Consider the following 23,592-nt stretch of genomic DNA (forward strand, 5'->3'; position numbering starts at 1 on the left):
CTATAGTCTATTTTAAGATGTGTCACAAAGGTTCCATGTAATCATTTGCTGTGCAAAAAAAGGTGCAGTAGTGTTACCCATTTTTTGAGCTGTGAATACAGATACTTCCTTCAAGGTATGATTTCTGTTGCACGGAAGCCACATTTTACCAGTTCCCAAAAGTGCTTGGAAATTGTTTTGTGCTGGGAAACAAGGTTCTTCCCTCACCTGTTGTATGTGTTGCATGGAATATGCTTGTGTATGTATGAGTGGGAGAAAGACGGAGAGAATTGTGGGAGTTGTACCTCATATTTGAGACAAGCATTACAAGTCCCCAAAGCTTATGTTTCCAAACCAGGAAATGTTAGTTTTGACAATATCTCCACCCATGGGCTAATCTTTATCTAGCCTAATTTGTCTTTTGATTGCCTCTTCACACATTAACTCTCCTCTCATGATTCCTTTCCCCTCCTTTCTTTCAATTGCAAAACTCTAATTCCAAGTTTGAATCTTTTCAGGATGCTTAGGAGCAACATAATCAATTGTGTAAACAATGACACATTCACAGGATTGAGCTCAGTGAGATTACTGTCTCTGTATGATAATCGCATTACTACAATCACACCAGGAGCCTTCAATACGCTGGTTTCTTTATCTACAATGTAAGTAATTTTGTTTTTGTCACTTTAAGTGTTGAATCTGGTTTATAATTTAATTATATGGAAGCAAGCAAGAGCAGTTTAATTATTTATTTTTGAAATATCCATCAGCTGTATAAACCTGTAGCTTTTCAAAGCTGTTTTACAACATCGATAATATTACTTAGTGCTCGAGCATATGCCAAGCATTTCACTTATGTTATGTCAGTAACCCTCACAATAATACTTAAAGGCAGTCATTATTATTATCCCCATATTACAGTGGGGACTGAGTTGCATTCCGGCATCATGGCACAGACAATATTTGGACTAGGGACTTTCTAGTTCACAGCTTAATCTATTAACCATTACTGTAGTAGGTCATGTGATCCGGCATAGCATGGGGTTGTTCACACAGCAGTGTGTGCATATGTTCAGGTGGGCAGTTGAGGGGGAGGCAGGGTTCAACCTAACTTCTCCCACAGCCTGGGTGGATGAATCTCCATAGTGCTCCCGACAGCACTGGTAAACACAGGCCGGAACTCATCCTGGCCTCTTGTGAATCCCACAATGCACCGTGTGACATGCATGATGCATTGGGGGTTTCCCCCAAGAGACAGGCGCTTTATTTTTATTAATATTTTAAATTTTATTTTACATATTTTTATACCACCCAAAACTTACGTCTCTGGGCGTTTTAGGCACCCGTCTCTGTGTGTTGACGTGCTAGTAGTAGCCTGGCTTGCCCCCGAGCCCATAGCCTGGGTTGAGAGAGTGCTTGCTCCCTTAACCTCAGCTAACAGCAGGGCTAAGAAGCGAGGCTAGGCAGTACTGCTTCACTGGGATCGGGCCTGATCCTGGCGGTTCTCACGCTTAGCCTAACCCAGGCTGATCGTCCCTAGCCTGCGTTGGGCTGCATGTGAGAGCAGCCTCCATGTCTGTGTTAGAAGGTCCCAGTGATTAACTCTGAACTAAGGCCCAACTCATGCCCTCATGTCAGCTCTGGAGGCTGATACTGGTCTCATCAACCTGCCAATACCACAGCAGCCATTAGCTTTTCTTGTGTTTTACCGATTTTACCGACCCAGTTATCCCATGCACCATGAGTTTTTGCTAGCACTGAATGAATCCCGCCGGGGAGTGTGTGTGTTTGTGTGTCCCCGTGTTTGTGTACACACACACGGACACCCCACCTGATATGCACATCTCTAGGCAGCGATATATGTGCTGGTAGCAAGGCCTTTGCGCCTAATTCTAGTGCTTCAATGATGGCATAGTTCCACATAGAGCTGAGCCCTTAGATAAGGACTGCACAACTTTGAGCTTTCCGCTGTTTTTGGATCGCAATGGACAATAGTCAGGAATGATGGGAGCTGGAGACCAGCATCTGCAGGAAGGCCAAAGTTGTGCAGTCTTGTCTTAGATGTTGTATCCGTAAGATGTTTATGAGTCCAAATGTTTGGTTTCTCCACCCCTTAAACAGATTTTATAACTGTTCCACTACAGGAATCATCTGAATTTTAATTTTATGACTCAGATCCTTCAGGCCTTTCACTAATCTCCCTACCCTAAATCTTACAACTTCTGGTTTGCTTTTTCTGCTTGCATAAAGGCCCTTTGAAGTGTTCTATTTGTATGCTTCATCATTCTGTATTGTAATTACCACTTAAGAATGCTCACATTACTTTCCAGTTTTTAACTTGGCAGAACGTAGATTTTTGCCTCATAGTGCTTTAAGAATTACTCTGCTCATTAAGACTCTGTGTGCCACCATCAATAACAATATCTGAGGGACTGCAGCCTGAACAATAGCCTTTACATTAAGAGAACCTTTTGTTCTCCTTCAAAAGGTTCTCTCTAAATGTTAGCTCCATGCATGTGAATAATCTTTTTTTTGCCAGTTGTGAGGTTGAAGTGGAGTAGATACTGATGGTTCAGCTTTGAGATGTTCATGCCAAGCCTGATACAATTATGTTTGTGCATACTGTGTATACATCATGTATAAAAGAAACACACAACTCACTTGGAATTGTAACCTACATGTTGCTCGATATATTAATTGTAAATAAGCTATTTTCCCATATTTATGGAGTTTTTTCCAAATATACTACTAAATGACTGCCACTTTAGTTCAGAGTTGTACTCCACCCTGGATTTCAATAGTTAACATGCTGGTTTTTTTTAATCTAAAACATGATAAATGAAATATTAATCAACTACTTTTCAGAAAGCCTTATTGCCCTACTTCCATGTGAGTGACTCTGACTATAATTATGTGAGGAAAAACTGATTACCCAATTGTATAACCTTAAACTACTTTCAAATGGCACTCTAGTGAGCTGGAAACTCTTTTACTAATAAATGCTATAACAAATTATTGTCCCTTTTAAGATTAAAAAGCTTTTTATCTAAAATAACTTTGTGTAATGAAGCTAGTTTTCTATTAGGCACATTAGCTTGCTGTGGAAGTAGGTTTAGCTTTGCCAACACAATAATATATCTGATTTCCATTTCTCTAATAAACTTCTCCATGTCTGATCATTGGGGGGGGGGCGGGGGGAGTAAAACATGATAACAAAGTAGCAAAAGGAATTATCAGTGTGGTCATTAGAGATATTTAGTTCTACAAAGGCTTGAACAATACTATCCTGTTTATCAAAGTCCTCTTGCATTGCTAGTTTACATTACTCGTCTTTCTACGGTCATTAAAGTTGTATTTTTATTCAGCCCATTTCCCAACTCATGGTAAGCTATAGTACTCGGTTTGATTGAATACATGGTGCTTATTGAACTAAAGACTGAAATTTCTGTTTAAGTTGATAAGGAAGCATAGTTTTACTACAACCAGCCCTCTTCCAAAAAATGGAGGTGCACCCCTGTATTTCTTGTGTAGCAGGCAGGGTTTGTAAACTGACTTAGGCACTTCTAAGGATAAATATTATATTGGAAGTGTTTAAAACGAATAAAAACTGGCTAAGTGCCCTGTTATTTCAAAATTCTAGGATATTTCAGGGTTAATAGTTTGAGGGGGGAAACTATGGATGTTTGAAATCATTACTCTTCTCATTCAAAATCTGGGCTTTAAAACATAGATCTGCAATCTAGGTACCTGTTATACTATTTTGCTTTGTGACTTCTGACCATCACATTGCCCCTTGTGGATGTATTTGAGCTTATCTTCACATAAACATTAGATTTTGAGGACCTTAGCATGACTATATGCTGATCCCTTCCTCTTCCCACCGTTGGCAATAAAAATGTCACTGAAGTGTTATGCATTATGTAATGGATTCCATACTGCTGCACTTGAGCTCTGGCAGTGGAGCTACACCTGTGGAAGTTGTTGGTTTTTTAAAAAACGTGTCTGTTACTCACTGCTTTTAACCTTACTTGATGGCACATTTCTGTTATGCCTTAGATATATGATGTGTATCAATCTTTCTTTAAAAATAAAAACAAAAGCAATCTGTGCTAGCCAAAAAAAAGTTTTGGAACACTTTGTATACCATTATTCAATGCAGTTTGTAACATGACGTATTAGCTTGGATTCCTGTTGGATTATAACAGCTGAGTTGCAACTATATTAAGTTGCAGCTCAGTTATTCTAAAGCTATTCTTTAAAATATGTATTAAATACTAGAGATGTGCATGGAACTGCTTCCGTGTACTCCCAGGAGGGTGGGGGTGGTGGGGGTTTCTCTATGGGGCAGGAGAGAAGCTGCCTACCTGCCAGCCCCCACACCGCCACTTTCCCCCTGCCGGCGCTCCCGCAAAATGCAGGCACGTGGAGCTGCAGCATGCCTCCCTGCAGCCCCTGTCAGCGTTGCAACGGAAATGGCTGGTGGGTGGGTGGGTGTGCTTTTTGCACGTGTGTTGCCCATTTCTGTCGCAACGCTGACCTGGGCTGCAGGGAGGCACACTGCAGCCACGAACCCACTTTTTGTGAGAACACCAGCAGGGAGAAAGTGGTGGGGCAGGAGTTGGCACGTAGACAGCACCACCCCTGCCCCTTAAAGAAACCCCTCCAGCGCCTCCGAAGTGGCTCAAATGCTGGTTGACAGAGCCGGTTCAGTGCTCCTAGAATGAAGTGCTGAATGGTTCCGTGCACATCCCTATTAGATACATGTTCTGTTTGGGGTGATATTAGGGCTAAACCAGATGTGATGCAGAAGATCTAGTCCTGAACTGCCTAGGCCACTGCCATTGCCTACAAAACAAAAAATATATATGCTGCCACTCTTGCACAAGAGCAAGCTTATGCAAATGCTTAAACTGGCACAATCACACTTCCACAACAGTGCTTATATTGGAAATAACATAAGTAGTATTGTGGAAGTGCAATCATGACAGTTTAAGTATTTTTTGAAGAATGGCAGTGCTTTTTAGGTGCCTACAGAGACACTGGCAGTTCAGAACCCCTCACATTTCACTAAGCAACATGTTGGCCAGTAGCTGTATGTGCAGGGGTGTAGCTATAATTGAAACCAGGGGGAGGCAGCTGGGGAGCCCAGCTCCTGAGGGCCCCCAACTCCACCCCTCCCAATTTCCTCATTATCTTCCTCACTCTGAAGGGCTGCCAGGGAGATGGGCGAACAAGGACCCCTCTCTCATAGCTACATCTCTGTGTATGTTTTGCTCTACTGGGTAAACAGCACTTTTTGGTGGGGCAATTTAAATTTGGAAAATGGTGCAGGGGGAAGGGGATAAATCCTCCTCACCTGCACAATCCCAAATACTTCCTCCCTTGTTGCTGTTAACTTTTTAATTTTTTAAGTGAGGAAGATGTTATTCACAGATCTTCTGTAATGTGACCCTTAGTGCAAAACAAGTAGCAGTATGCTGCTGAAACATCTTCAATGTTGACAGGTTACATTCCTGCAGGCTGTGATTTGTCATTCTCCAGTCAGAACAAGTTGCACAGTAAAGACGAAAACTTTTGAGTCATGAACCATCAGTTCCCACTTGAATCTCCTCTTTTTAGAAAGAAAATAAAATTATTGGACAGGTAGCCTCTTCTATGAAATAGCAAAGTTAATTGTCTGAATGTCGATTTGTCTTTGAAAAATCTATTCCTTGAATAACCAACCATACATTTTACCTTCTTTCCTTTCCAGTAATTTGCTTTCTAACCCATTTAACTGTAACTGTCACTTGGCATGGTTGGGGAAATGGTTGAGGAAGAGGAGGATTGTCAGTGGAAATCCTCGTTGCCAGAAACCATTTTTCTTGAAAGAGATTCCAATTCAGGATGTGGCTACACAGGACTTCACATGTGACGGTAAGGACAGTTTCTGGAAATGGTATAGTGAGGCACCTGATGGAATTCACAGTAGAATCAGTACTGATAGTTATAACTAAAATAGCCTGAAAAATGTGAGCTATCAGTTGGGAAGGATTACTAGCCATTTTAGCCAAACATTTGTTTTCTTTGGTAGTACTAGTTTAAAATCCTTCAATCTTGTACTTGTCAGTCCTCCAGTTACATAAGTAAGCACATTAATACTCCCATTCCTCCCATCAAAATATTCCTTGATAGGACTTTTTTGCCTTTCACTTTCATTTGGTGCCTTCCCAGGCTAGTAGAACAATGCGGGGACAGATAACTATCACGAATTTTCACTAATCTTTCATTAGTCTACATATCCAAGCAATAAAACTACTAAGCATTTATTTATTTGATATATTTGTATATCACCCAAAATATATGTCTCTGGGAGGTTTACAATAAAATAATACAAATTACAAAAAAATGTTTTAAACATTACAATAATTTAAAATTTAAAACAATGTTAAAAACTATTAAAACACTATCTGATTAAAAGTCTGGGTGAACAAAAGTGTCTTGATTGCATTTTTAAAAGTTGTCAGAGATGGGGAGGCTTTTATTTCAGCAGATAATGCATTCCAAATTCCTGTTTAGAAAAAAATATACAGGTTGAGTATCCCTTATCTGGATATCCAAAATCCGGAACGCTCCAAAATCCGGACACCACGCCATAACAAAAACAAAAACCAAAACTCCTCAGCTCACTCACTTGCAGATTCCTAATTTTGCTGCTTTTAAACATGCAGTTAAAACTTACTTATTTCAGAAGGCTGTTAGTGATAGGGGTTTTGTCTGTAATTCTCTCTAGTTGTGGCTCTGTTTTTATTGTGAAGCTTTTTAGTGTTTTTGATGTTCTCGCTTTGGCGCTAGAGGAAAAAGGGAAAGCCCCCCTCCGCCACTCCTTACTCAGTTTGGCGCCTGCTCTGTTGACGTATGTTTTGGCGCTCTGGATCCCATGCCCAAGATATCTCATTATGCAAATATTCCAAAATCCAGAGTACTTCTGGTCCCAAGCAGTCTGGATAAGGGATACTAAACCTGTAGTATGTGTTCAGCAAAAGGTTTGGGGGCTCCTAATTTCCTCCCTGCTATCACCACCATAAAAAAGCTTAAAAATCCAAAGTATTGCATGAAGTCTAATGCAAGTCTGTGTTGATTAAGAAAGCAAATCTCCTGTTGCATAGTGAAGAGCTTTAGGGCCCTCCAGACTGAGAATTTGCAATCAGTACTCCTAAAAGTAGATATGCAGCAGCCTGGTCTGAAATAGCCTGTGTCCTATGAAACCACAAATCTGTGCTTTGACCATCACTTTGAATGGATGTGTGTGATGAATATTAGCCCACTCAGATTTGGCACTGCTAATACATAGACCCAGTTCACATGTAATGGAAAACCATGGTTTCCTGCTATGTGAACAAACCTGGGAGAGCTACAGACTCAAGTGCCCCTCTATCCCCTCTATCATATGTGAGAGGAGATGAAAGAAAATACTTTTGGGAAACTGTGGTTTGTTAAAACAGGCCATGACTTCTTTATCTCTCACCATTTTGTTTGTGTTCAAGTAGCTTTCTGAATGAAAATGATCATCTTCTTAGCTAAAAAGTAAACTATTTTTTTATTTGGTCTACTACTCAGGAGTGTAGCATCCATTGGACAAGGGGGGACAATTGTCCCCAGGTGTCGTAAATCTATTAGCTCGGCTAACCCAACAGGATTTACAACCCCCTTCAGTACTTCCCCTGTGAATTAACAGAAAGTAGCAGCGGAGCTACATGAAGGAAAATAAAAGGCTCACAAAGAAAATAGTAAATGAATTAAGTCCCCTGAACTGAACTAGGTACCCCGCTCTAACAATAACTGAGTAATAACTGAAAAGAAAACAGAGCAAGGAATGAAAAAAGAACGAAGGACACCAGAACAAGGAATTAACGGAACAAAGCAGGAAAGCACAAACAAGGGCAAACTGGAACTCAGAAAAGTCTGCAATTCAAAATAGCACACGGTCTGTGGTCAGCAAAAGTTGCTAACAGCATCTGAGCAATTGACAGGCTGTCGCTGGCGCAAGAGAGACGAGCACGCGCGCCGTGAAGGGAGCATGCGCGCCGCTAGCTCTACTCTCTTTAAGCCTTAAGGAACAACGACGGGGGCAGGGGTCGCAGGGAGGAACTCTGCCGCCCCAAGAAGATTTTTTAAAGGACCAGCACCGGAGGGGGAAGAGCGGTGGGGGGGAAGTACTACCACCCCCCGCTTAAAGTAACAGTCCCCCCCGTGCCGGACCGGGGGAATTCCGGACCGTGCACACCCCTACTGATCAGCCCAGGCTCCTTCCTTCCTTCCCTCTGTTTGCCCCAATCCTGCCTTCCCTTCCCCAGCGCCCCATGGCAAACTCCTCACAATCACTTTCCCCATACCACCCACACACCTCCACAAATTGGCGGTTCAATCCTGACGAATGGACAGAGGAGCATTCCAGGGAGCCCCGCACTTTGTTAATTGCCCCACCCCGTTGCATCTGATGTCAGCCTCAAGGGGTGTGGCTTGGGGCACACACGTGTTTTGTGTGCACGATGGAAAAACGGGACGGCCTGGCTTCACTGCCCCCCCCCCCCCGGCCACCTGTAAGCTTGCTACGCCACTGCTACTATTACTACTATTTATAAACCACTTTTCATCAAAAGTACTCAACACAGTTTACACAGAAAAATAATTAATAAATAAGTTGATTCTCTGTCCCCCAAACAGCTCATAGTCTAAAAGAAACATAAGGAAAATTGCAGCAGCAACTATGGGAGGGACGTTGTGCTGGGGTTTGATAGAAACAGTGACTCTTCTCCTGCTAAATGTAAAGAGCATCACCACTTTAAGAGGTGCCTCTGCTCACTGTACTCCCTATACGACGGTCCAAAATGAGGGTAAAGTTATGGTCCAGTAGTGATGTGAGAACAGGGGGCGGGGTGGAAATCTGCTTGTGTATTTCTTCAGGGCCTTGTGCATGTCTGAAAATGATTAAAATCCACAATGGGAATAACCATCAAATGCCAGACTTGTTACAATGTTCAGTAAAGCCTTGCTCAGATTATGAAACATTTAATGGTTTTTTTATTGGCCGTATTTAAAGTATATGCTACCATATGTTCCTAGACATGTGTTTGGATACCGCAGTTTGCTTTTTTTCCTAATGTTTTGTGAAGCCACATATTGGTTTTGGGAGAAATCCATGCTTTAATATTCTTAACTTCAAAGGCTTGATTTTGTAACAGTAACCCTCTTGCTTTCCAATTGTAAGGTTTAATCTATTTTTTAAGATCTGTTAGTCAACACCCATGGTGGAAATGTTGGATATTTTTATGCATGTGCATATGGATCTCCAGCTCTAGTAGATTCATAGCTCATCTTGTTCCTTTATTCTCATTATGCTTGTTAAAAACAACAAGATGTCATAGTTGAGAAATTAAGGAATGTGCTGTATTCATATTGAAAGTCTGCTCTTTAACCAGTGAACATTAATAATTCCCCCAAAGAAATGATATTTTAAATTTCCTTTTTCTTTCACCAAAATAATAAACAGGAATGATAGCTGTCTTAGGGATGGTTCACACGTGTGTATTCATCACTGGATAACTGCAGCATCAAGAGATGTTCGCACCATGACATGTATAAAAGGACCACAACAGATAGTTTCCATATTACTTCACATCTCCTTAACTCAGTGCAGATAAATGGAAGCTGGGGTCATATATTTTAGCTGCCAGTGAACACAGATCTCTGAGAAGGGCTTGGCAGGCAGGTGGGCGGGTTTGGGAAGGTTTCATCACCTTACTGTCCCCGCAGATGATCCACAGAGGGTGCTCAGTAGTGGAGACGATTCTCCACTAGCTCTGGCAGCATGGAGGGTTGGGGGCTGGAACCAGTGTTCCCTCTGATTCCCAGATGTTGTTCACTACAACTCCCAGCATCCCCAGCTGCAGTGGCCTTTGGCTGGGGATTCTGGGGATTGTAGCCAACAACATCTGGGAATCTGTGTTAGAGGGAACACTGGCTGGGAAGTGTCCCCCCCCCACCGGAACTCCCATAATGCAGACAATCAGGGGGGAATTGGGCTAAGGGAGCACTTGTTCCCTTAACCACATTTAAGCTGAGGGCTCCACAGGAAGTTTTGCTACTGTCATGGCGCTTGCAGCTGCTTCTCACAAGCAGCCAGGAGTGGGCTTGGCTGCCTTAGCCCGCTCTTGGCTGCTTGTGAGAACAGCCTCATAATGTGGTATGCATTTACAAGTGTCTGTACACATATGCATGTTACCATGTGAATGGTTGTATATGGAAGCTTTTTAAAAGTCAGAATGGGGACTGAATCCCTTGAAAATATAGAGAGCATGTTTACTACTGCATACACCTTGAATGTATTTATGAATAACTGTACATGTGTACAGATCAACAATTACTGGTATGCTTTAAACACACTGAACAGGGCACAAGTCAGGCATTGAGAAAACAAGTATGCAGAAATCAAATTATGTAGATGCATGTTTCAGCTCAGTAATATAAAAATAAAGAATTGCTCTGGAAGGAATTTTCATGGGCCACCACAACAAATTTTCAAGATAATGTACACCTGAGATATCCTTGACTCTGTCCTGCCTTAGACATCTCTAAGGAAATAGATTCCACAACTTCAAAAAAAAAAAGCGGGGAGGGGCTCTTAAATTCAGACATTTTTCACTGCTGTTGATCAGAAATCTATATTTACACCATTTTAGCACTAAAACGCTTTTCAGCAAATCAAAGTCTCATATAACTCCACTTTCCTATCACAATTTCCCCTTCCTACCCACACAGAGCCACCTTCGACTACTTCAGCTTCAAGTGCTTATAATTGTTGCATGCAGCTGTTATTGGCATGGGAATAGGAACCGTTTCCATTTTTCCACATGATATATGGAGCTGAGGAGTCACTGAAATAATTGGAACAATTCTGTAACCCAGTAAAGGTGACTGTGGATTGTTTGTAGGTGTCATGATTTTATATGAGGTGAATTGCTGTATTAGAATTGAACATTCTCAGGCTCACCCCATTTCATTATTGAAACATGTTTTGACAAATTCACTTTTTTTTCCTTTCTCTTTCTCTCTCCTTGTAGGTAACATTGAAAGCAGCTGTAATCTCTCCCCCCGTTGCCCAGACCAGTGTAGCTGTATAGATTCAGTGGTTCGCTGCAGTAATAAAGGGCTACGGTTTCTACCTAAAGGTGTCCCCAAAGATGTGACTGAACTGTAAGCTATATTTTAAAGAGCTTCATTTAGAAATAAAAACCTCTGCAATATTTGTTAAATGGATTAGAACATGCAGGATACAGCATGCCTCAGTGGAAAACGACAATTAATTCCCTTTTCTGAGGCCAGGGATCTATGACTGTGATCCGTCCAGACCTTTAGTATGTTCAAAGGGATCATGTGTGTTCAGAGGGGCAGTCCTTACCCTGGAGTTTAAGCATCAGCTGGATATCCAGTATTGTGGGGCAGACTGTGCTGTTTGGGAAACCAAGACCTATCTTCCACACAGATTCTCCTCTCCAGGTTCCCTAGATGGTAGCTTGTGTTTCCTTTTCATTGTGGTGGTTAGAGCTTTCTTAATATGCCCCGCTATAGAAATGTGACAGAAAAGGCTCAATTTTACAGCCAAGCAACCTTATTCTACGTTTTGTTCTTTCCAAGCATGGTGAGTTAAATTAGTAAGTCAATGCCGATTGTCCTTTAGAGCTTTTTCAGCAGGGTGGGAAGCATGTTTACAATGAACCACTTGAATGAGCTACTGAAGATATATTCCCAGTATTATCATCTGTGGGCTAATTATCCCCCCAGGCTGACATTTTTAAAAAGAAAAGAGAAACGGTAAAAACAAACATTGAGCTCTTTTCTCCAAAGCTCCGCCAAATGCTAAAATAACAAAAATAGTTAGATTAAATTGTAAAGTAAATTTGCATGAGGTGAAAGTAGCTTCTCATTTGCAATGAATTTAGTGTGTGTGGTTTTATGTGGCAAAAATGCTGTAATATAAGGAAAGCTGAATGACATAAGACGTTGGCAGCAGAGGTATAGAGGTAGTTCACATGAGTGGCCAAAGCTAGGTAGAACTGAGAAAAACAAGGTAGAGAGGCTTGTGTGGAGCCTTGGTACCCGCTCCTACCCTTGGTCTTTTACCTTGGTCTCAGCTCCAGGCAGTCTTGGAGGAAACTGATTATTTAGACGCATTTCAACTGATTTTCAGGCGGGCTATGAGGTGGAGACTGCCTTGGTCGGCCTGAGGAATGATTTCCAATTGGGAATTGACAGAAGAAGTGTGACTCTGTTGGTCCTTTTGGATCTCTTGGCGGCTTTCGATACTATCGACCATAGTATCCTTCTGGAACGCCTGAGAGTGTTGGGGGTGGGAGGTACTGTTTTCCAGTGGTTCCGCTCCTACCTCTCGGACAGATTTCAGATGGTGTCAATTGGAGATTGTTGCTTTTCGAAATCTGAGCTTAAGTATGGTGTCCCTCAAGGATCCATACTTTCTCCAATGCTTTTTAACATCTACATGAAACCGCTGGGAGAGATCATCAGGGGATTTGGAGCTGGATGTTACCATTACGCTGATGACACCCAGATCTACTTCTCCATGTCAACCTCTTTAGGAGCTGGCATATCCTCCCTAAATGCCTGCCTGGAAGCAGTAATGGGCTGGATGAGGGAGAATAAACTGAAGCTGAATCCAGATAAGACAGAGGTACTTATTGTGCGGGGCCAGAACTCTAGAGCTGATTTTGATCTCCCTGTTCTAGATGGGGTCACACTTCCCCAAAAGGAACAGGTTCGCAGTCTGGGAGTACTTCTGGATTCACACCTCTCCCTGGTTTCTCAGGTTGAGGCGGTGGCCAGGGGTACTTTCTATCAACTTCGGCTGATACGCCAGCAGCGCCCATTTCTCGAGATCAATGATATCAAAACAGTGTACATCTGTTGGTAACCTCCAGACTTGACTTCTGTAATGCACTCTACATGGGGCTGCCTTTGTATGTAGTCTGGAAACTCCAGTTGGTTCAGAATGCGGCAGCCGGGTTGGTCTCTGGGTCATCTTGGAGAGACCACATTACTCCTCTGTTGATAGAACTATACTGGCTGCCAATAGGTTTCCGGGCAAAATACAAAGTGCTAGATATAACTTACAAAGCCCTAAGCAACTTAGGCCCTGGGCATTTAAGAGAACGTCTTCTTCAGTACAAGCCCCACCGTCCATTGAGGTCATCTGAGGAGTTCCGTCTCCGATTGCCTCCAACTCGTTTGGTGGCTACACAGAGACGGGCCTTCTCAGCTGCTGCCCCAAGATTGTGGAATGCACTCCCTTCTGAGATACGATCCTCCCCATCTCTGGCAATTCTTAAGAAACTTCTGAAAACACATCTCTTCAACCAAGCTTTCTCAGCTTTTAAAAACTTGTTTTTAAATTGTTTTGGCTATTTAATTGGTGTTTTATGATGTTTTAATTGTTAATTATTATTTTATGTAGTTTTATAATTTCTGTTTTAATTGCTAATTGATTTTAATGGTGTTTTAATGTAAACCGCCCTGACCCTTTTGGAAGGGCGGTATAAATTTTTTAATAATAAATAAATCAATAGGGGGAAAGCCCCTTCCTACTTCAGCAGCCCCAATCATGTGCATGATTGGGGCTGTTTGCAGCAGCTCTTAGCAGCCTGGCTTGAGTGCCGCCCATGGAGAGGCCAGGAAACTGGTAGCTGTTGCATTGACACATGCAGCCTCTCTGCTGCCTGAGCAGTGCATTTTTTTCTGCATTACAATACTAACTTCTGTTTGGCACAATAGCTATTAATTGAATCTTTGAGAAAATCAGCTTTTAGTTCTTGGAGTGTGTGGTTTTTAACCTCTCATCAGTGCTATTCAGTGGATTGTTTTTAGCTCTATTGTTTGGCACATCTCTCAGTTATGTCCTGTGCCCTTGAAGAGATAGTAGCAGGGGTGTAGCTATAATTGAGAGGAGGGGTTCAAAGAACCCAGACCCCCCAGCTCCTGTGCCCCCCCCCAGCTCAACCCCTCCCTGTTTTCTTCATTACCTCACTCACTCTGGACAGTTGTTGGGAGAGGAGTGAACACAGGCCCCTGCATAGTAGTGATGCTACTGGGCAACTGTCCTCTTTGGTGAGTTCTGAAAGTAAGACAACATGCATTGATGCATTATTAAATTATCAGCCTATTAAAGTGCTTGGCTTTTTGAGTGACCTGATTCGTAGAAATCTGTCTTGCAGGAAAAGAATACCATACATTTTTTAATATTATAGAAGTTGGTAGATTTCCAGTGATGTTTTTTATTTGCTATATCAGTTGCCCATCCCCAGGAACTCACTAAATTGGATTAATTCATAGCTAGTTCCTATGTTTATATATGTTTATAGGGCATTGTATGCCTTCAAATGTCATACCCATGTTTTAAAGTATAAAAAGGGTAACACCTATGTTTCATATCAAGATGCACAAACTCCAAAAATGCTTCTGGATGCTTGCTTTACATGCATTTCCAAAATAGCGCACCAACATTGAATTTTCCTATTTTGTAAAAGGACAGGTGTGGCTCCCAAATCATCTTGAAAATAATTCTGGAAGCAGATCTTGCTGGCTTCAGCAGCACCTGTAACAGCGGGCGGGCGGGGGGGAGACTTAGTGTGTCTGCTCATGCTTTATTCTGCAAATGGTACTTGTACATCTGCTTTCTCATATAGGAGTCTGTGTCCAATATTGCTCCCCTATCTTAAATTTCAGAGCAGTAACGATTGATGTGTGCTTAGCATGCTTTTCCTGATATCTGAGGCCAGGTTTTAGAGAGTTTCTAGAGCATCCCTTGAGTCTTTCTCTCTGACTGGCCTGATCTGGCAGTCTGACATACTTACAGTAATGAAGGGGAGGATTTATTTGGTAGCACTGTAATGAATGCTGTGGAGCCTTGCATTTATAAATTTCCATTTGCCAAGTGAAAATCACATCCGCTGTGTGACAAACATGTTCAGCTGAAATGCTTTTTATTAAAATGTAATCATGCGTGTTTATACATTTCATTTTGATAAAAAAAAAAAACCTGCCATACATCTAACAAAACCCAGTAAATTAGAACTGTATATAAAGTTCCAAAATATCCATACAACAGGAAATCCTTTACTGCAACAGGTCCTAAATAACATTACACTGAAATGGATACATAGACAGATGGAAAATTTCATTCCACAGCAGGTAGAGTTTCACCGTAGCCAAATGCTGAAGTAATACTTAGCAGCACTCCCACCCACCAGCGGTAGTGAACGGAAAATAAATTTGTGTGCCACAGGGCAGTATAGAAGATGCACTACATTATTATCCCCGAATTTCACACACTGAAATGTTGTATTTGAGAACCCACCTCTCGGGCTACTTTTTGAGTACACTTCTCCCAGAGTTAAAAGAGTATTGGGCAATTAGCTTAGTTTTGGAATTTGGGGCTCCTAAGGCATGAGACAGGAATATCATGCTCTGAGACTAATCTACAGAGCTACTGTGGGCTGTAAGCACACAGGTTTCAATGCCCTCCTACAGCATGGAAAGGAATAGGGGTATATAATATCAGCCTCTTCAATTGACCAAGACTCTGGATTGGCCAGACATAAGATCCTGGTCTTCTGCCCTTGTTGATTAACAGAGTAGTACTTTTTGCCTGTACTCCTAGGCTCCAACTTCAGTTTTCCAACTCCATCTACTGATCTCAGGGGACCTGAACATTCTCCAGATTTAAATTTAGATACAGCTTCTCTGGTATGTCCCTGACATTGATGCCCTATTTACGTATTTTGTTCAGCGCACATAAAATCTGTGTCTAGATCTGTACGTATGTATATTTATTCACCCATTATGCTCAGGTGCATGTACAGTAGCACACTTCCTGTCTGTACTCTGCATTTGGGCCTGTACCCAGTTTCACTTTTAAAATAAATATAGTTATAGTCAGACACCTGTATGCACATTTAGACCTAAATAAACCACCCTGAGCCACCTTAGGAAGGGTGGTATATAAATCAAATAAATAAATAAAATAAAAGATAGCCCCTAGTTTTTTTCAGTAGTTCTGTTCTTTTTTTTAAAAACCAGTTTGTAGGGAAAGGGTCGGGGCCAGCGCCTCCTCCTGGGGTGCAAGCATGTAGTCTCGGCCATACCTCATGAGCAAAACCATCCAACAGGACAAAGGGAATGAGCTCGAGAGCCATGTATGATGATAACATGTGCAATTGATGTATGTTCCTATGGGAAGCTACTGTGCCTCTGTAATGTGGAGAGTTCCCATAATACTGGGAAAAAAGGACTTCTTCATATTGGATGTAAGCAAAACTCTATAAAATGTGAAATTCATATTTCACATGCCACTCGTAGTCCACAAATAATCTGATCGTTGCCTAGTGAATTAGAACTGAAAATATTTGACCTCAGTTGCTTTCTGTAAATGAAAGCATAGTACAGCTGACCAAAATACCCCTAGATGAGCTGTAACTTCTAGGTAGCTTGATCATCTGTCAAATAGTAAGGATTGTTTTACCATAAATCTGGTAAAGATATCTGGTACAATGTGTGGTGTGCTGACAAATGGCCACTGTATATGTGCAGAGGCCATGTGTGTGTCTGCTGTGCACAGGGGCAGCTGAGAGAAGCCCCACTGGCATGTGGGAATAGCTGGGGGGGGCACTGGGATGATGGCAATGGCGGCGGGTAGAAGAGGAGCAGGTATGGAACTGCTCTCCTCCATTTTTAAGGGGCTGTGTAAGCTCTTGTTTTAAAGGGATGTGCTGGCGATTCAGATACCGAATTGCATTTTGAGCACATCCCTAGTACAATTTTCATCTTATGTAACTATGGTTCACATTAAAGATGTGTGCCTGGAAGCATCGATTTTATTATTGTGAACCTGCAACATGTAAATAAATAAAACGATGTGAAACAATACAGAAAATGTAATTAAGCAGCAAGCTGCAACAGAACTGTGTACAGATATTTTCAGTACAGTATATAAGCTGTCTATGTTTGTCAATGATGTCTTGGATAAATAAGTAAATTCTTGCTGGGTAATCTGCATTGTCCTGTGGATCAAATTCCATACAATTTTTTATCCCCTTAGGGCTAGACTTTATAGAATCCACATTTTGAAGCAACTTACCATGCTCTTTCTACAGTATCTGTATTTATGTTTGTATGTCCATCAAATATTGGGGTCAGAAACTAAGAGTTTGATGCACAGGGCCCATTCAGACATAGCATGAAATGTTGGTTAATCTGTGAAACCAGGAATCATCCTGCAGACGGTTGTTCAACTGCCTGGCTGGTTGTTTCACAACCCCTGGCTTCTAGGAAGAGGGACCCCTCTCTCTTCCTGGTCCACCGAGGCTGCATCCCAGCAAGCTCTGTACTACATACATTGCCAGACGGCGGGCAAAGCGTCAGGACATCAGTAAAGTGGCAGCCATTGGCCATAATCTTTGAGGGCCATACCCAGTACAATCATGACTTTTCAGCAATGATTGCCTGCCCTTGGCAGGGAAAAGACATTTTCACCCTTTCCTTGCACCACTATATGAAGGCAGGCAAAGTATCCTGGGGTTTGACAAAGGATGCTCTTGGACACCAGGCCAAGCAATCCAGGAAGGCCCAACACTCTCCTGCCTCTGCGCTGGCTTGCTGCCTGGGAGTTAGCCCTCTCATGAGAAGGCCAGTCCACTGGAAAAAAAAACTAGAGGCACCATGTGCTTCAGGTCTCCATTGAACTGCACTCTGATGAGGTAGAGTGCACTACTTCAACTCATGCACTCTCATCCAACTATAAGGGCCCCTGCTAATGGGCTCCGGGTATCTCTGGTTAATAATATAACTCATATTCCATTCCTTTCCCTCTCCACTCAACCCTTCCAGACTTTCAAGGAGTCTATCCCATTCCATGTGTCTGAGTATTTATGTTTGTGGTTTCGGGTGGGCAGAGTTAGGAAAGACTGAGGACAGATACTTCGTCCACAGCCAAACATGCTGGGCTGGGACTGGCCTTGCAGCATATGTAAATTGGTTGCCCTGTGGCATCCCAGGGCAGGGCATCCACATATTTGAACAACCCCTATGAAGTCAGGTGGCTGTGTAGGGCAAAAAACCTATGGATATGTGTTGTGGGGAGACCAGAATGTCAAAGAGGGTACTTAGACTTCTGATTTCGTGAAGAGTGTTGCTGGGGTACCCTTCCCTGGGCTTTGTATGGTCCTAGCAACCGGGCTGTGTGGCAACAGTCATCTGGCCCACATGCGTGTCTCCTTGGCCAGCCACTCTCATGAGAGAGCGGATCTTGGGAGAAGGGAACATACATCTATTGCACATGTTATACATGGCTCTTGAGCTCATTCCCTTTGTCCCATTGGATGGTTTTGCTCATGAGGTATGACTGAGACTGCATGCTTGCACCCCAGGGGAAGGGGCTGGGGCCCCCTTCCCCTACAAACTGGTAAATAAAGTAGAATATGACTACTGAAAAAAACTAGGAGCTATCTTTTTTAAAAAATTAATTAATTCATTCATTAAAATTTATATATTGCCCTTCCTAAAGTGGCTCAGGATGGTTTACACTAAAATAAAAAATACTGAACAATTAAAACCAAAAACCATTTAAAAGCAGATTAAAATTAAAATTAAAGCTAGATATAATTAAAAGTCCCACTAAAAATATGGGTTTTTAAGGCTCTCCTTAAGTCCTTCAAGGGTCTTTAAGGCTCTCCTTAGGTCTTTCATATCCATGAGGGGTGCATTCCACAACTTATGAGTGACAACTGAGAAAGCCCAATCCCAGGTTAACACTAGATGAACCAGTGGCACCCAAAGATGGACTCCTCCTGGCGATCTTAATGAGCAATTGGGACCTTGTAGAGAAAGGCACTCTCTCAAACAACCCAGATCTAAGCCATTCAGGGCTTGAAAGGTAATAACCAGCACTTTGTACTTGCTGGGAACATATTGGCAGCCAGTACAACTGTTTAAGAACAGGCATAATGTGGTCTCTCTGGGATACCCCAGAGACCAATCTGGCGGCTGCATTTTGAAGTTTCTGAATTAGTTACAAAGGCAGCCCTACACAGAGGGCATTGCAGTAATCCAATCTGTAGGTTACCAGCTGGTGTACCACTATTTTCAGGTCATTCTCCTCAATAAATGGGTGGAGTTATTGAATTGATCACTGCTGGGAAAACACGCTCCTAGCCACAGCCTCAACTTGAGGCACCAGGGTGAGACACAGATCCAAGAGCACTCCCAAGCTATGAACCTGTTCTTTATGGGGGAGATAACCCAAATTTTGGGTTATCCCATTGATGATAGACTTTCCTTTGCTGGCATGGCACCAGTCTGGGGTACCTCCAAGACAAGCGGGCCAAGGCTGAACATGTGGATATACATGTACAGAGTTGAGGGCACCCGTCTATACAGCTGTAGGGAGCAGCACCATCCATGGGAATCTTAAAAAGACAGACACTGTCCAGGCATCCAGGGAAATCAGTGCCTGCTGCCTAACCAGACAACACACTCAACACCTTTGAAAGGATGCCTTGCTGAGCACCTGCACTAGATCAGGTGTAGTTATTGATAAGATGCCTTGCATATATGCCCCTTCCTCTTTCTGGATGGGAGGTGTCAAAATGTTTTGTATGGTAATTCCAAGTAAAGGTCCTGCTTGCCTGGCAACGAGGCAAGGTGTGCATTGCTGGTTTCCCAGGAAATCTAATCCAAAAGACAGTGATAGACACCAGATTTGTGGGGTTACATATTGTCTCTTTATATGATTGGACCATAAAAAGGTTGCCATGGCCAGGGTTTCTGCAGGTTTGTTCCTAATTCAACCACAGTCCAATTTGGACAAACAAACCAAGCTTTAAAACCAAGGTGTGTAGTTGGCTTCTTTGTTTTAAGCACAACTTAATTTACCATCATGCTGCATCCAAACAGAACCCCAAGCTTTATTCTTGGCTTGTTGCAAGAGAAGTAACACAGAGCAGCTGAAAAACAGCCACAGATTGGGCAAATGGTGGAACAAACTGTGCTGCTGTCCCTCATTGGGGTAGGGAATTCTCCGCTTGTTTCAGAAGCTTCTGTGGCTCCATGTTGTGTCTGACAAGGCCCATAAACTCTAGATAAAATTAGGGTTTCAGTGAATTAAACATACATGAACACTTTCCCCAACTCTATGGTATATTTAGTTATGTGCTCTAGACCAGAGATTCTCAACGTTGAGTCCCCAGATGTTACCCCTGCTAACTTGGCAAAGAGGCATCTTTTAATGTGGTGATTCTCTTTTATTTAGCAGGGGGAGATTCACCCCCAGCACAGTACCTCCAGTGACTGTCGCTGGTGTCTATCTTGTGTTTCTTTTTAGAATGTGAGCCCTTTGGGGACAGGGAGCCATCTTATTTATTTATTATTTCTCTGTGTAAACCACCCTGAGCCATTTTTTGGAAGGGTGGTATAGAAAGCGAATAAATTAATAATAATAATAATAATAATAATAATAATAATAAATGTTTTTGGACTTCAACTCCCATAATCCCCAGTCCCAGTGGCCTTTGGCTGGGGATTATGGAAGCTGAAGTCCAAAAACATCTGAGGACACAATATTGAGAATCCCTGCTCTAGACATAATGGTGCAGCGGGGAGACAACCTGCCTAGGGAGCAAGAGGTTGGTGGTTCGAATCCACACTGGTATGTTTCCCAGAATATGGGAAACTCCTATATCAGGCAGCAGCGATATAAGAAGGTGCTGAAAGGCATCATCTCATATTGCACAGGAGAAGGCAATGGTAAACCCCTCCTGTATTCTACCAAGAAAACAACATGGCTCTTTGGTCTCCAGGAGTCGACACCGACTCGACGGCACACCCTTTCCCTTTCCCTTTTCTGTAGCTCTGTAGCTCAATATAATACGTCCTATTGGGATGTGGAAATCAAACAGTCTACCCTCATCACTGTCGTGTATAGTAGGGTCTTTATGAAGATAACATTAGCAGATTTGCTTGTCAGCCTCTCCCGGGAAGATTCATGCTTTCTTTTCTTGTGCTCATTGCTTTCTCTATAGCCCAGTACATATTCTGCTTACTCTGGCAGCTTAGAATGCCAGGCACCACAATTGCTGTCTTTTAATGAAAGAGACAAGGATGCCTTCCATTTTGCAACAGTCCACTATAAAGTGGAACAGTGGCAATTATTTTCTCACTAATTTACATCCAGAAACTGTATTCCCCTTCCGATCTCTTTCATCTAGATAGGTTGAGAACATTCTATAGAGAAAAATGAGATGCTTACAAAATTGCTACGAAATTGAGCTCTGAGTGACATTGTTATTATATTGCATCATAGCTGCTGATCAAAGTGATAATTGTAAAGTGGAATGAGTGTGATAGAGAAATTTGCTTCCAGATTCAGATACCTCTATGCTCTGGATAATAGTTGCTGCTTGTATGCTGCCTGTTAATTTGTAACTGAGAGAATTTCCCCTTTTACAATGAAAAGAGTCAAACAATGTAGCAGAAAGCTTCATCTCACATGACCCTATGCTGGCTTCTATAATACAAAAAACAAAAAAACACCTCAGCATCTCACTTAGCACACTATAGATGGAAATCTTTTTTTCGTTATAGTGTTTAGATTATTCTGTCAAAAGATATGACTTCTAACATTTGCTGTATTAGAAAATTTAAATTGCACTTCAAATCTAGTAAAACAATATTGAATGATCAAAAGAATCAAATTATACATAAAGTAATCAGGTTCTCATGGATTTCAGAAAAATGCCTTCAGCAATAAACAACTAAGTTGTAAATTAGCAAGGGAATCCCTGTTTTCCTGTGATTGCTTTATGTAATAAAACAACAACAATAATAATATTGCACAATGTCACTAAGAGGCCATTTCCACAATCACTGGAAAGTGGGCTAAGTTCCCTTAGCCCACTTTCCAGGGATTGTGGGAACCACTGCGCTCGCAGGCGAGCCTGGTGCTCCCAAGGCAGCTAGCTCACCTAATTTCCCCTCCCCTTAAATGAGGTTAACAGAGTGGTGCACAGCATCACACAAGTAGATCCCCGACCGGGACTCGGAGGTCTCTCCAGGATGCCCCGCACTCTCACACGGGGCATCCTGGGATTCTCAGGGGGCGTGCGATTCCCGCAGCCCCCGCCAGCTCCGTGACGGAGTCAGCAGTCATGTGGACAGCCGATCCGGCTACGCAGCTACAAGTGACTGCTCGTCAGGGAGACCGTGCAAACCCAACAGAAGCTTCTATAACTCACTGTGAAAGTGGTGGTTGATGCCAAGGACAGTGGGTGGGTGGGTAGGTGATGGAGAATGCCTGCCACTTTCGTAGGAAATGGATGTGGCGGCAACAAGGAGGTCAGGCAAATGAGTGGGTGCACCAACAAGAGACCCTCCTCACCCCTGTTTCCGCAGACTTTACCTGCTATAGTGGGTTATAATGACATTCCCTGCTTGGCACCCTAGGCAACCACGTATCAGGCAGGTTGGCCCTGTATATAACTGTGATTACATCTGTTTTGTTCCATATGTATGTACTAGGAAGCTGTGATGGTCTACACATGGTTTTCCTTCTTCTCTTCCCTCTTCCCCTTCTTATTGCTGTTGTTATTATAATACCACTTTTCAGACAAAAAGAGCTCTCAAAACACTTTACATCACAAAATGAATGAGAAAATGATTCCCTGTCTCAAACGCAGTCATTGGGAAAGGATCAATGCTGAGTTAATGAGGAGAAGATACAAGCATCGCCTCTTTGCCTAGTTAGCAAGCATTTTAAAGAGCCATGTGAGTGCTACTGCATATAATAGTTTACTCAGGGATGTAGCTATAATTGAACAAATGGCTTCAAAGAACCCGGGGGCCCCAATTCCACCCCTCCTTATTTTCTTCCTTGTCTCCTCCACTCTGAGGGATTGCTGGGTAGAGGGGCAAACATGGGCCCCCTCTCCCCGTAGCTACGCCCCTGAGTATACTGTAAGCATGCTTCGGCTTTAAAGAAGGAAAATAAATATAATACCATTTCAAAAAATAGTATGGGTATTGGGGGAGGGGTGTTGTATTAATCATCCCCACAACTGGAGTGTCAAACTGAAGATTAATACTTGAATTTCACACAACCGAGTGCCAGTTGCACATGAATTGCAAAAAATCTTTTAATTTTCTGAAAACCTATTAGCTTAGATTGCCAATAAGATTTCCTGTTTTCTCAGTTAATTCTTCTTTAGTATCTGCAGGTGTTCTTTCAATAATTTATCCTGTGGAACCTCTTACCTGGCGCTAATCCTTTGTACTATGTTAGGATTAGAGAATACACTTCCCCTTAAAAATAAATAAATTGCAAACTACTGTTTGTATGTGTTTGAAAGACAGATTTATAAGGCAGATGTGGATTTGGCACTGTATTTGTACTGTCTAAAGCTGAGCTGAATGGAGAGACGTGGATTTCTGAACTCCTTTGCATGTTAAAAAAAATATTTTGGCATGACTTAAAGGTATCCAAGTGAGAGCAATGCAGCTTCATTTGTCCTTTTCCAA

General features: G+C 42.3%; 1 protein-coding gene across 6 annotated transcripts in view; it reads left to right on the forward strand.

The window, feature by feature from the left end:
- Positions 1 to 23,592, forward strand: part of SLIT3 (slit guidance ligand 3) — a 731,964-nt gene that overhangs the window by 585,629 nt on the left and 122,743 nt on the right. For all 6 annotated transcript variants that reach the window (XM_053288108.1, XM_053288109.1, XM_053288110.1 and 3 more), the window contains 3 exons: positions 498 to 641; positions 5,732 to 5,895; positions 11,082 to 11,214. In XM_053288108.1, the coding sequence (XP_053144083.1) occupies positions 498 to 641; positions 5,732 to 5,895; positions 11,082 to 11,214 (441 nt within the window). The remainder of the gene's footprint in view (positions 1 to 497; positions 642 to 5,731; positions 5,896 to 11,081; positions 11,215 to 23,592) is intronic.

Source organism: Hemicordylus capensis, chromosome 2, assembly GCF_027244095.1.
Source record: "Hemicordylus capensis ecotype Gifberg chromosome 2, rHemCap1.1.pri, whole genome shotgun sequence".
NCBI classification, from domain to species: domain Eukaryota; kingdom Metazoa; phylum Chordata; class Lepidosauria; order Squamata; family Cordylidae; genus Hemicordylus; species Hemicordylus capensis.